Raw genomic sequence first — 14,469 nt, forward strand, 5'->3', positions numbered from 1 at the left:
TAAAATGAATTATTTAAAGCAAATAAAATTTTAATTAATTTTAATTTTCGGATCGGATATTATCCGATATCCGAAATCGGATTTGGATAAATTTTTTACTATCCGTCGGATTCGGATTCGGATATAGGCATATCCGCATCCGAACCTATCCGTTTGCACCCCTAACTCAGATAGATATAATTAATTAGAGATAGATAATTAGGATTTAGACTTAGTTATTAGTTTAAACCTTAGTTAATTATTGTTCTTCAGTATTCATTAGATTAATAAAAGTTCATTATTGTTCTTCATTATGTCTCCTTCTTATATATCTGTTTATGATAGTCTAATTGCATCTAGCTAAACCTCCATTAAAGGAGTTTGATGAAGACTTGATATGTTAGTTAGAATTATTGCTTGTTAAGAGTTTCACTCTAGAAGTATAGTTGATTCGCCATGAGAATGGGTTGAACTTCCTCACATGCTAATTATTAGTTGGCAGAGATTGCCATGAGTAATTAGGGATCAACATTTAATCTTATTTTATTAGAACTGCAATAATCGACACTAGCATATTAGGAATACATCAAGTGGATTCGAATCTCCCTAATCCCTTCTCCATATTCATATTTCAACATTCTATTATAATAGTATAAGTTAAACATCTTATTTAAGTTCAATTGTCGTCGTAGTATAATTTCAAATCATTACACTCAACTGTTTTGTTAGTATCGATTAAGCTAGTGGAAACTTAAGTTTAAAGGACAAGGAGTGGAACGAATTCTCTACTCTATTTATTGCATGATTCAAGAGAGTAGATAACTTTGATAATCTAGAATGCAATTACTATAGCGTTTACTTATGTTTAAGTTTAATTAGTTAAGTAGGAGTAAACATTAGTTTTTACCTTTATCACCTATCTGCCATTTCGATATCTATTGTCTCCATTTACTCAGGACTCTTGCAGGGGCGGTCCCTTGCTCGGCTATTCGAACTCGCCTTAGGGCATACTTATTAGATCTCTTAAGGTACTATTGGCAGAGGGGGAAGCGTCACTTAGATACTTTCAATCTGAAAGGAGGCAGTCGGGAAAGCCCTAAAGGTAAGAAGGTCTTTGTTCAAGTCAAGTGAATTAGCTTAGAGAAAGAAAATTGTTAGTGAAGTGTCAGGAGATGCGTATAGTTTTGGCACTCGTAGAAAAGCTACTTCTTGCATTGTTCCAGGAAATACTACTTGAAAGTCAAGCTCTTTGTTGCAAGACAAGCAGAATAGAAGATAGAGGAAACCAAAACTTTAGCTAGTAGACAAATGACTTTCATTAGCAAGCGTCTCATCATATAATCCTGAGCCTATACTGCTCCTACTGCCTTGCCTTTGCTCCCTCTACAACGTCTAGATATGCACCTTCAACAAGCTCTGCAGCATCTTCCACAATGACACGCTTAGAACCAACTACACAATCAACAATGATATCTGATATCGGCCTAGCAGAAGTCAAGTGAGATTTGGAGGGAATGTCTTTGTTTTCCATTGGAAGAACCAAGAGAAGGACCAATGTCTATAGACGGTGTAGGCAGGATGAAGAAAAGTGTTTTCTTAGCGCATAAAGTATCAAAATTGGGTAGCTTCTTTTGTGAGCTTTGAGTTGTGGACTAAACGCTAAAGAGAGAAAGCAAAAGAAAGGGAACGAGGGGGTAAGGCAGACGACGGTCTGTTTCCAATCGGACCTTGCTAAAGAAATGAGAAAGATAAGGCTTTCTTCAAATGTTTGACTTTCATGTAAGGCGAGTGGAAGGGTACCATTAGCATAGCTAGTTAATAGCTAATTAAGGTAACCTTCTTTTCCTTATAACTTCATACTTGCTTTGCCTGTTCCAGCTAAAAGGGATAAGACCAGGTAAGGACGAACAAAGGAGAACACCTTGCTTTTTACTTTAAGCCTTTCCGACTTCCCTTAATGCTGGACATCTCTATCTTGATTCCACTTCAAGTATGGATCCTGTTGACTGCTTTTTTTCTAAGATCTGTTTTGACAAATCGATGCTCTGGTGTACGGGCGGAATTAGGCATTGAGACATCAGATCACTGAGATTTGTTTCATGTCAGTTGCGCTAATAAGTCAAATTGCTCTCCACCCACAAAAAGAAGGGGTTTTGATAAACATAGGTGCTTTTGAAACAGCGGTCCATTCAGCAAAGAAAGTAGATGTCCCGGGTAGAATAAACTTCCTGCTTCTTTGATCCTACGATCTCACAAGAAGGCAATGCAGCAGCTTGTATTCGCTTACTTCCCTCCTGTGAAGAAGAGCGGCCTTGATAATCAGTCAGCGGCTTCGATCCAAAGGTCTCACTCTTCCTTTTTTATTGGTGAAATATATCCTGGCTGACCTCTTCAAAGAGGGTTCGTTCATACATCGTTGAGATTCAAAATTTGATACATAAGGATCGAGGAAGCAACTGTCCTACATGAAACAGGCTACTATACTACAGAAACCTATCAATCGATTAAGCCCATCAGACTGGTTACCTACCCTTTAGGGCTATATAATTATTGTTCTTGAAAGGAGACAGACCTCTAGAAGCTCCGAAGCCAAAGAATGAATAAAGTGAAAGTAATAGATAGGAATCGGAACCTTAAGTGAGTGCACAGTCCCGATACAAAGAAGAAAGGGGCGAGCTTACGACATCTCCTATAAATTCGGTCATCTCATAAATTCATTTCTCTTTGATTGATGTTCAATTGTTTCTCATTTGAATAAATTTAGGTTCCAAGCTTATCTCTGAGAAGGCGAGTCAATCAAGGGGATGCTTTCTGAATGGCCTATGCCCCAAACTCCTAACCCCACAACCTCTCTACTGGTCACCTCTGGCTCGATATCGTCTTGAGATTCTAATCGATGAGTAGAAATGGTTTTAAAATGAATACTACCCCATACACATAGAATACTGGGGGCATAAGGCCTCCTCTTTGTCCGTAGAGTAACTGAAGGTGCTTCAACCACCTTCCTTTCTTTGGACAGCTGCGGAATATACCTCTGTCTTTTGGAGTTGTGTGGCAAAGCTGAATCCTAGATAAGAGTATGCCAATTCCCCTCCAGTAGATGCCTGATCTTGAGATTCAATGGGGGAATATATAGTCCTTGGCCTTGCTTTAGAATGAGAATGCGCCGAAGCTTACCTTCATAGATAGCAGATGTGATATGCCATTGAGAATTATGTATATAAGGGAAGTAGCTTTCGATGCTTTGAATAGTAGTTCTAGAAGCCGTTAAGGACATTTCTAAAGGGGCGGCAAAGCGATAAACCAAGTACTCCTTGAAAGCAAGCACTGCTTTAAAGGTTATTCCTCATTCTTGATAGCACAGGAAAGAGACAGAAGACTAAGCCGGTCCACAACAAACTTTTCTCTGTAGCTACTGCACTTCTACTTTCTTTATTCACTTTCAGAGATTGCTATGCTCTCATAAGTCAATGTAGATGATGACGGCCCGTTGGAGAAGGCAGTTGGAGTTGGTGCAGCATAAGCTTCGGCAATAGAGTACGACTGTATGAGTCCCAGGTGCAGGTGAGGGAAAGGTAGAAAGATCTTAGCAAACAAAATTGACATAGGGAGTGATTGAAGCGATTGGACAGCTTTCCTTGGCCTTAATCATATCCCTTCCTCTAAGGAGTGAAGTGTGAAGGAGAGAGAAAGTTATTTTATCAAATAGGCTAGCTTCACTAAAGAAATTAACTATCAAAACAGAAACCATACTACCTGAAAGCATACCACCCAAACAAAGGATACCATCTCAAGCATAGCAGAAAGCAAGGTCAACCAAACCAATCTACCCCAGCCACCCAAGCTAATATCGCTGGAAGGAAAGGCTACTGCCTTGGCTACTAAAGAAAGGAGTGTACTGGTTCATTCAATGAATATGATCCGACATCAAAACCATATTCCTACCCCCACAAGGGTTCCCCCTTTATCTTCAAAACCTCTCCTGACATGTTTTCTGCCCTACCGGTTCTTTCTCCCCACACCAAGATTGACAGCTGCTGCTTAGGCACCAGGGACCGCTTTTCAAGTAGTAAACTTTCTCTGTGTGCTATCAGTAGGTCTTACCTTTAGCTTGCTTGGCTCTGTGTCTACATATACTTTCACTAGTTCGGAACGTAACTACACAAGGGAGGAGAAGGCATCTACTAGCCCAACGGATCTTATGTCTCCTAGGTCGACTCCCGAAAGTGAAAGGTTTGATACTCCAAGCATCGCTATATCCCCGCACCTACCTCTCTTTGAATCCCATTCCCCATTCTTGTTGGCGGAGGGATTAGCTTCCAATCCGATGGTTCATGCTGCTTGTTTACTAAGTAAGCCGATGCCACTCGAACATACAAACCTGAGGAGATTAGGGTATATCCATTCTTCTTTACATAGTGACTCTCAAGATTCAATACAGATTTATCTTCAATCGATCCTGTTATTCCTGCTTTTTCTTTTTGTTTGCTCTGATTGACTATGTTAAGGTCTACTAGGAGTGCGTTTGGCAACTGAGACTAGAAACTAATTAGGAATAGAATGGGATAGGAAACCATTGGAATAGAATTCACTAGAATAGAATTTGATTCCAACTTATAAAATGTGTGTTTGGCAAATTTTCATAAATCATCGGAATTAAATTCCTATTTAGATTTTTGTGTTTGGTTGCCATATGGAATCTTATAACAGACTCCAACTTTTGGTTTATTTCAATTCAATTTATCCCCTTTTTTTCAAGTATGAAACAACTCACCTATTATATTGAAGCAAAATAACTGTGTAGACGGAAATAGTAAGCTAAATTGTAACGAAGAAGTATCCATGCACTTGCAATAATAATACAATCATTGCAAATTAGACTATGCTTCGCAGTGAACAACAAGAACTAACAACAAACATACCAAGGTCCCTAACTGGGATGGGAATCTTTTTCACAATGTACTCACAAACAACATCAATATTATACTTTAGTTGTCCAGAAATCGGTATTATTGGCACACCATCATCAATGAGTCCCCGTAAAAGTTTCATTCGAAATCCAACCTTGAGTTGATTAAATAAGTATATACTAGACCCGGATAGTATTTGGTTGCCAAAGTTAACTAACCTTGATAAGTGTTTGAATTGCTTCATGCTGGTTGATCGCTACATCTTCTTGGACAAGATCGACCTTATTTTGAAGGATAATAATATGGTTCAGTTGCATAATGTCAAGAGCAGCCAAATGCTCGAAAGTTTGAGGTTGGGGGCAGCTCTCGTTGGCAGCTATTAGAAGCAACGCTCCATCCATGATTGCTGCTCCGTTGAGCATTGTAGCCATCAAAATACCATGACCCTAAGGAGAACAAAATTTCACATGGCAATAACCATAACTCAGATTTGCAGTAAAGTGATAGTAGAGATCTTTTAAACTCAATGTCAAATGTTTGCACCAAAGGAACTTAAGTGGTCCATCAAATCTTCCATACTATCGAATATGCGCATCATATTTGTGTGATTTGATTTAATTGGTCTCCCTAAGTTGCAAAAAAGTCCCTAATTCCTACGATTGGAACCTTGCTCTTAGTTTCTCATACCTAGACATGTAACTTCTAAATTATAAACAAGATGTTAGATTCCTTAGCTCACATAATCACATCATAAATCTATGAACTACTTTTACAGTTGGGGCTTGGAAAACACCTCGATGTCAGAACTTTTCCCATAACAGCAAAGTTTTGCCAGGAACCTGTTAATGGTTGATATTGTCCACCTACAATCAGCTCATGTCTCTAAAACTTCAATAAAAATTTGTAGGAAGTACATCTGCAGTTCGGTGACTGCTTGCCGAGTAATATCTAAAACAGAAATGACAAACATATGTCCTACTTTATTCAACAAGAAGAAAAAGGTCTAATAATAGTCGTTGTGCCTAATTTTTCGTATAATCCAAGATCGGCGTTGATGTTCTTTGATTCTTAAGAACATCTTTTTCTTCTCAGAGTCTCCCATGAACCACTCTAGTGCATCCAATTTAGTATCATCATCCATATCAACTATGACATCAATTGCACTAGAACATTGATCCCATAGTGGGTCTTCCATTCGGCTCCTCGCTTCTTCAATCTTGTTCTTTGATTCCATTGCCACTGCAAATCTGTCAACCGATCCTTTCAATCCAGTCATTTCAGTTGTTAAACCTCCAACCATTGAGCGATTACGCTTCTTAGTCTGAGGAAGTTTTTCTGCACTAGAATGTGACGTTGGAGATGTTTCAGAAGTAGCTAGTACTGCAAACTCGTCAAGGGAAGGAAAATCATGCAACTGGCCATTTTCTCCTAACAAAGGATCTTGTTGCTCTTGCTGAAGTGGTACACCGTTACTTGCATTCGCATCATCAGTAGCACTAGTTACAGTTGCCATCCTCCTACCTGTGGCTGTTTTGTTTCCAAGCACCTCAACCCACTCTAGTAATTTTGGCATAGGTTTCCCCATGTAGCTCTTCAACTGTGAGTGGACCTTCGGAAACAAACACATATTGTTCAGCTATGTTTTTCCCAACTTAATTGATAAAGAAATATAATGAATAAAATATTAAATATTAACGAATCTCTCGAGGCTTTATGAAGCAACTAGCAACCTACAATGTCTTTGTGGGTAATGAAAACTTCAAGTCATATCCAATATAAAAACAAAATAGCTCCCCTATTTATATTTCTAACAGTCAAAAACCATAATGAACAAGGCTACTAGCTATGCAGAACTTCGTGACAAAAGCAGGTATACACAAAGTGGACACTAGAGGACAAAAGTACTAGCTATCGCGCAAACTTCATGACAAAAACAGCATGCACAAAGTGGACACTAAAGGGACAGCTAGCAACTACATAAAAGTAGTCTTTTATGTTCTTCAAATAAAAAAACGTCTAAATATCTTTTTTGAGGGTAAACATATATAATGTACAAAATAGAACAATGTAACAATCCTACAAAGAATTTCACAGTTGAAGTTACCTTCAGAGCCTCTTCCCAAACAATGGGATTTGTATCCATAGTTTGAGATTCCGGGTTATAGCCAAAACCGCTGAAACTCATCAACTTGTAATATGCATCTTTAAATTTTGACATTGTCTTCAGCCTATTTTGCACATGCACCTTGGTAATTTCCTTATGAGCTATCTTGTTCACCTCTGAGATGACAACATTGATTGTGTAATCCTTCCACCCGTTCCCTGCTTTGAGGCCCTGGTGCAAATGTTCCTGTAAAACACTTAACATACATGCATCCATAGAATTGGACCAAAATGTTTTCCCAGACCCCTGCATGTCGCATTGCACCCCAGATTGTGTCTCCGTCTGTGACTCCACTCTGTTAAGAAAATTTTCCCAAGATATATAATTGAAATTTATGTAATGAAAATATATCAACTAAAAGAAACATAGGAAACCACAAAATAAATAATCGTTATTCCAAAGTCACAACTAAGTTTTCATGTCCTCCCAAGATAAATCAAATCATAATGTTCTACATAATTGAAACATACAACAAAGAAAAAAGACAGTCCAAAACTAAAGCATTTGCTCAGGGATGACGATAATCATAGTCATTCCACATAGTTTGAGCAAGATTTTCTCTAAACCCAGTCCACTCATCACTAGATCTCATTGCTGTAATGTCCTGTCCTTGAGTGCCAACATCATTACCGTCTTTAGGAAGATCCGACCATTCTTGCCCAATATCACCTGATCTTCATCTCGAATGATATTATGAAGAATAGAACAAGCTATTATCAATTTGATTTGTGTATCCACGCTATAAAAGGGGCATGCCTCAAGTAAGCAAAATGCTTTTTAAAAGTCCAAACGCCCTTTTCGATCACATTACGCAAAGATGAGTGTCTTAGTTATATAGTTTTTATATGTTGCCGGTATCCAAATGATATCTTGTTCCACGATAAGGAATCAAGAAGCCTTTAACATGTGGAAAACCGGCATCACCTAAGTAATATTTGCCTACAAACACGAATGTATTAACACATTAGATGCGTTTTTTATTTTTCTTAAATCAAACTAATAATTAAAAATAAAAACTGATTTGAACTCATTTTACCCTCTGGAACTGTTAACTTGTCACTTGAATGCGTGACATCTGCTCTCAACAACCTACTGTCATGAGCGGATCCTTCCCACCCGGCTAACACATACGTGATCTTCATATCGAACGAGCAAGCCATAAGAACATTATGGCTAATGTCACCCTTTCTGTTGCGATAAGCATCTTGCTCTTCTATTGGTACTAAAGCTGGTATGTGTGTGCCATCAATAGCACCAACACAATTCTACAAAGAAGAGCTCTAGATTAAATATCCAAAATAAATTGGACCATATAGAAGAAGACATTATATTTGTTTCTGCAAATCTACCTGAAAGTATCTCATGGCCCAAGGTTGTGTTCTACTACCCATATTCGGAGAATAATTTGCACGTGAACAGGCCTCACTACTTCTTTCCCAAGTTTTAAAACAACTCGCAAGATATTATGAAAATGTCGATGATAATCGTTTCCGATGATCTTATAACATCAAAAGCCCTGCCTTATTTTAGTGTCATGGCCAAGAACGAAAAGGAACATTGCCACTTGTTCTTTAACTCCAACCCACCTACTAGGACTCAACCCCTTCAAGACTAGTCGTTCACACAATCTATGAAAAGCAATTGTATTCATTAAGCAACATCTTTGTGACATCGACGATCACTATTAGTGTATAAACTCTCAAGATATCGATTTCTCTCCACATCGCAATTTATAGATGGTGCTCTATCTACATCTAAATATGTGAGTGCCCTCTCGCAAAATAAAATTACACAGCAATTATGCACACGTAAGCTGCAACCTCGAACTCATCATCCATATTCCTACACTATCAACTAGTTTAAACGAATTGAAAATAAAAATTTTAAATTTGAAGCCTAAACAAAGTAGAAAACAACATTAACAATGGACATGTAACAATGTATAAAACAACACCAAGACATTAGAAACTATGTGTTTGGAAGTGGTGTTGTCGAAAAACACACAAACAACAACGATAAGGGCATACAAGCATAACCGAGCATAATTTGTATGAAGTGAAAATCAAATCTTTTTTTTACCAACAAAGCTTACAAGATGAAAAATGCTTGCATATGTAAACGAAGCGATAATATTTGGCCAAAAATGACCATCAAATATCTCAAATATACATAACTATTAAGCCAATTCAAAATTTAATTATAAAAATCTCACCGCACACATACATTAGAATGAGAATGAGACAATTGAAACCCAAATAAACAAAATAGTAAAAGAAGAAGAAAGATGAATACATACCAGGAAAAAAATATATGGTTTAGAAATGAACAAGAATATGTGAGTTTGAGCGAGAGTTGGAGAAGATATATAGTGTAGGACCCCGAGATCTTTGGGGGAGTGGTAGTTTTTTGGCGGGCGAGTGAAATATTTTTGGTGCTTGAGAGATCTAATTTTGAGTGCGAGATTTGCGAGTGGATTAGAAAGAAGAGTCCGATTCCATAGTCCATCATTCTATCGGATTAACAGGGATCTCTCTAAGACTTGATAAAAGGAGTTGGAGTCTGTTTAGAATTCAATTATATTGGATTCCAGGCCTCCCAAACAGGCCAAAAGTGGGTGGTCCACTAATAATTCTATTTAATTCCGCTTCTCAAGTCCGATTCCTGGCAAACAAACGCACTCTAGGAATGCCCTCTGAATATGGAAAGAAAGCCTACCGATTTGAAGTTTCGTCCTTTCCCGCCGTAGTCTTTCCGCCCCGAGTTGTTGGTGGATCGACTTGTCCTAACCCATGATTTGATACCGATGCACGATAGGAGGCCCCGTAGAGGTAGGCACGCCTTAACGAGAGGGCGCATTTTCTAGGCTTTATGATGGTCCTATGAAAGCGGGGAAGAATCCTAGGGAGCGTACCCAGACCTTCTCAAAGAGACAGAATGGCAAGGATTAGTTTAGTTGAAAAAGAAGTGTCCTTAAATTTTGTAATTTCATAAAGTAGGGGTTGTTGGGTTGGAGTTGTCGGGAAATTGGCTGAGCTTTCTTGATAGAAGAAGACCCATGCAATGTAATGTATGAAAGCGAAAGATAGAGATCGAAAGTGAAAACAAGGACACGATGACCATAAATTACGCATCCTAAATCGCCTTTGAATATCGAATCCATTGGTTGTTCCGAGAGAATGACCTGAATAAGGACAACTGTTCTTTTTCACTAACCGCTATTGCGGAAGAATAAAGGCTTTCCTTTACATAAGTTTTTCCTGGTCAATCTCTCTCCTTTTCTTTTCTTGGACAGACAACATGGTACTATTGTTGTATAATAGATCTAGCCCCGAAGCCTAATCACTTAGCAGTGGTTTGAGCTTCGACTTATCTGCATACGTGAAATCCATATTTCTCTACCTCAGTTCAATCTCGATTCTTGACTTGATACCACTATAATATAAGAAGGATTGGCCTAGGCAAAAGTAGCATGTAATACATTAGCATCATGCCTAACCTAATAGGCTCTCCGCTTCCACTTCTCTCAATTCTGCTGTTAGTGGCATGAATAGATCTTGGTTGTTGAACTGGGATCATCCATTTCGCAGATGACAAAATAGGGCCTGAAAAGGCCTTTGGACCCCATGTCTCATGGCAAGGGGTGCGAAACCGCTGTTAAAACGCGCTTTAGTGGCCTTATAGTTTTTTTATTATTGTGTTGGTAAGCATGCTTGGTTTGAAGAGCATCCAGCCGGTGCTTGTTGATTGTAGTTCTTCTGGGCTAGAGTTGGCCAAGTCAATTAAGAGAGCCTTAGTGTGATAAACCGGAGCATTCAAAGCTTTTGTTCCATTGCTTTTGTTCTGCTTGGTGTGTTTGGCTCTCTTTGATGTCCATTTGGGCGGTAGGTAGGTGTCGATAGGCATTAGTAGACCTGCTTTGAGCTTTCGGAGCATGTGCGTGTGATAGGTAGGGTGTAACATTCAAAAAGATCACAGACATCAAAGCAATCGAATTGCTATATATATATATATAGCTAGCATTTATATATATAGCTAGCATTTAGCAGTGCATCAACAAAAACAAATCAATGTATTAAAGGATGTTAATAAATGTGTAAAAGAAGAAAATTTTCAAGAGTAAATGTAATGCAAAATCAGTAAATAATTGAGAGATGCAAACCATAATTACATACAAAAGTAGATGCCATAATATATTGAATAAGATTATACCTTGTTCTCAAACTCATTTACCTACATTGATTTACAAAGGAAAAAAAAAGAGCCAAAAGAAAAAGAGTAAATTAGATAAAACCATTGAAATAAAAAAAAAAAAAGAAAAGTTCGAATAAAATGGAAGAATAAACTTACTTGGAAGAAGAATCAAACGTAAGCCTTCGGACCTGTATCCATAAAAAAATATATAAACATAAGCCAAGACAATGAGAATGAAAGGGAAACCAAAGAGTTTTCTTTGAAAGCAGGTTTTCACATTTTATTTCTAATTATATGATTCGAGGAGTAAGAAGAAGTAAGAGGCGAAAGGAGAACAACTTGCCTCCTTCGTTTCGTTGAGAACTGATGGGTGGGGTAGAGAGAACCAAATGTTTCTTCCAAGGTTTTCAAATTAATATCCCAATTAATTTCTAATCAAATTAAAATTGTGGTTGGGGCACTATAGCGCATATTCTTGCCGATGGGGTTTCCAAAGATAAAAATTTGAATAGGTGAGGGAAAAGCACATTATAAACAACATCTAAAGAAGAAGAATAGAAAAGAGGGGGGGATGATAGCATTAATCTCTAATATCATCAAGTTTTGTGCTGGCCATCCACATGATATATCTATGATTCAAACACTACAATAATTCGAATAGTAAGTAAAACATGAAAGTGTGAAGGTAGTGTATTTTGGATTGCTTACAATAGCTTATTGAAGGATGAACTTGGTCGTCAGGAAATGCAAGACTAACAAATAAACTGTCCAATGGAGGAAATTAAACCTCGCCAAAGTGTTTTCCTGTCAACAGATATGAAATTAACTTAGAACTAATAACTAAAGAAGTACTTTTAAATTGTTAGCAATTCACTGCATTCCTAAAATAAGTGTTGGTATGAAAAGAAAAGAACTATCGAAGTAGTGGCTTAATTGATCTAAACAACATCTAATCTCTAACAGAACCCTATCTAATGATAGTACCATTCAAGCACTATGATACCAAATTCAAGATCCCAAAGCAAACAAACAATATATGTCATCAGAAGATAACAATAATTAAAGAAGGAACACGAATCATTTAATAACCAATCATGCCAAAAGGTTAAACCAATAATCTTGAAAGTTTAAACATGACTATTGAAAGTCTTGAACAATTAAAATAATTTTGATTAGAACAAAGAGCATACATATCCACAAAAGAGAAAGAAACATGCATACCAAGTAGTGGGTATATTTCCTGGGATAAAGATCCCCGAGAACAATGATTTGAGTCAGCAATACTAACATCAAATTGTAAAACCAACCAGGGAAAGACACTCAGAAAACAAAATAGAAAATGTAATTTATAATGGAACTAATCACACAATTTAAAATAGAATGTCTCCTATAGATTTTGATGTAGTGAATTTGCAGTTGAAGTTTAAGATCCAATAAGAGTGACTCAAAAATCTTTCGTGCCGAAGGCACGGGCATTAACTAGTATTTAACCAATCTTAAGGAGACATTTTCAAACATAAATATTCCCATTAATTACTGTTGAAATTTAGAAAAAAAATATTAGTATATTTTTTAAAGATTAATAAATATTCCCATTAATTACTCATAAAGTTGATAACTAGCATTAACTAGATTAAGGAGACATTTTATAAAGTTAAGATTGAACTCCAGTTGTTGTGCGTAGGTAGGCCTGTAACCCCATTGTAGACGCCTCTTAAATTGGATTAAAACAAGCTTTCTCAGCTCCTCGTCCATTATCTAACCTGTCAATTGCTGATACCTAGTTACTTACATGCTTAGAATCCATGGCTAAAATGGTCATAGGGAGATAGGTGTGAGAATTAATTGAATGTTTTGATAATACAGAATAACAGAGGGAAGTGAACATTCTTTATATAGAATTATAGATAAGAAAATACAAGTGTCTTGCCACCTGGGAGTCGAGAATAAAATAATCACGTTGCATGATTAGAGACGAAGAGGGACCATCCAATCCCGAACTTGGGTTCACAACCTTTAAACAGAGCCGCCTTAGGACTGAGCCCACGGTTCCATTTTTAATACGGAGAAAAGACAGTTTATTTTTTCTGTTCTCTTTTTTTTTGTTCTTTTGAGAAATATTTATTTTATTGATATAAAAAGAAATTACATAATCGGAGAAGACAAGTGTGTTACAAAGCCTACAAACTGCATTGCAAGTCCTTTCTGAATAACGAATCCAATCTTTCAAAATACATTGTCTTTCGAACCAGCGCACATCACGTTGTTGTCCATCACCTTCTGCAGTCAATCTCTTGAGAAGTTATATATACATACTCCTTTTTTGTGTACTACTACTATTTTTTTTTTCAAAAAAGTATACTTTATTTGATATACTACTACAAAAGATTTGGAACTAGTAGTCATCACATTGTTGTATGTCCAATATTTTATGCAACCTGCTAAACAGCTCAACCGTTTTCGATGCCAAGAAACCAAATATATCAAACGCAAATGAGATGAAGAAATATTGGTTAGCTACACATGCTCTTTCATGTTTCTCCACTTGCGCTTCAACTGTGATATTGGTTGTTTTTTATACCTTAAAGACTCCATTACCAAATCCTACTACCATTTGAGATAATCTTGTAACGTTGATGTGTGCATGTTTTCCTTCAAACCAGTCCTAAATCAAGAAATCTGTTGATTGAAGCATCGATTTACCTTCTCTAAGGTATGTGAAGAAGTTTATAGGAGCCTCTTTATTTACCTGTATACTTTCTTTACATGTATACCAGTATAGCATCTCGTACATGGTCATTCCTATACTCGAGCCCAAAAAAGTACTTGTATTGTGCTACGTGGTCTCTAAAGACGACAATGCAGCTCTTCTTACACGCAGAACCATAATTATTTTATTTTTGATTTGGTTGAAAAACGAATCGAGAATATAATTAAAGAATTAGTCACCCTACGTAAAATTGAAAATTCATGCCTGCTTTTCACTGTTGTTTGAACTAATTTTCCTCTTGTTTATTGGTTCTTTTTTTACAGTTACAAAACTTCTAAGTATTTTTCAACATCTTAGCTCTGTAAATAATCATCCAGATCTTTATTTGGCTAAGAAAATAATTTAATAGAATTTTTATCATAATAGGTGTATTGCTAGGAAATTTTACGTAGACAAATTAAGTTCAACAAGTTCCATCTGGTCCCACTCCAACCCAGCCCATTTAACTAAAAAGT

At 37.0% G+C, this 14,469-nt stretch overlaps 1 protein-coding gene across 1 annotated transcript; it reads right to left on the reverse strand.

Moving 5' to 3' along the window:
- Positions 1-5,097: 5,097 nt before the first annotated feature.
- On the reverse strand, positions 5,098-7,679 carry LOC147481897 (uncharacterized). The gene is made up of 2 exons (XM_086578275.1): positions 6,994-7,679; positions 5,098-6,498 (listed from the first exon to the last, which is right to left on the reverse strand). Exons 1-2 carry the CDS (start codon positions 7,303-7,305, stop codon positions 5,893-5,895), a joined length of 918 nt encoding a protein of 305 aa, XP_086434401.1. The 5' UTR covers positions 7,306-7,679; the 3' UTR covers positions 5,098-5,892.
- Between the last annotated feature and the right edge of the window lie 6,790 nt (positions 7,680-14,469).

Source organism: Coptis chinensis, chromosome 8 (genome assembly GCF_015680905.1).
Source record: "Coptis chinensis isolate HL-2020 chromosome 8, ASM1568090v1, whole genome shotgun sequence".
NCBI lineage: Eukaryota > Viridiplantae > Streptophyta > Magnoliopsida > Ranunculales > Ranunculaceae > Coptis > Coptis chinensis.

Bases quoted from the DNA above. Each gene is read 5' to 3' on its own strand.
- LOC147481897 (XM_086578275.1), bottom strand. From the start codon at position 7,305: ATGCAGGGGTCTGGGAAAACATTTTGGTCCAATTCTATGGATGCATGT. The intron at 6,499-6,993 runs GTAACTTCAACT...TTGTTTCCGAAG, and splicing joins TTTGGGAAGAGGCTCTGAAG to GTCCACTCACAGTTGAAGAG.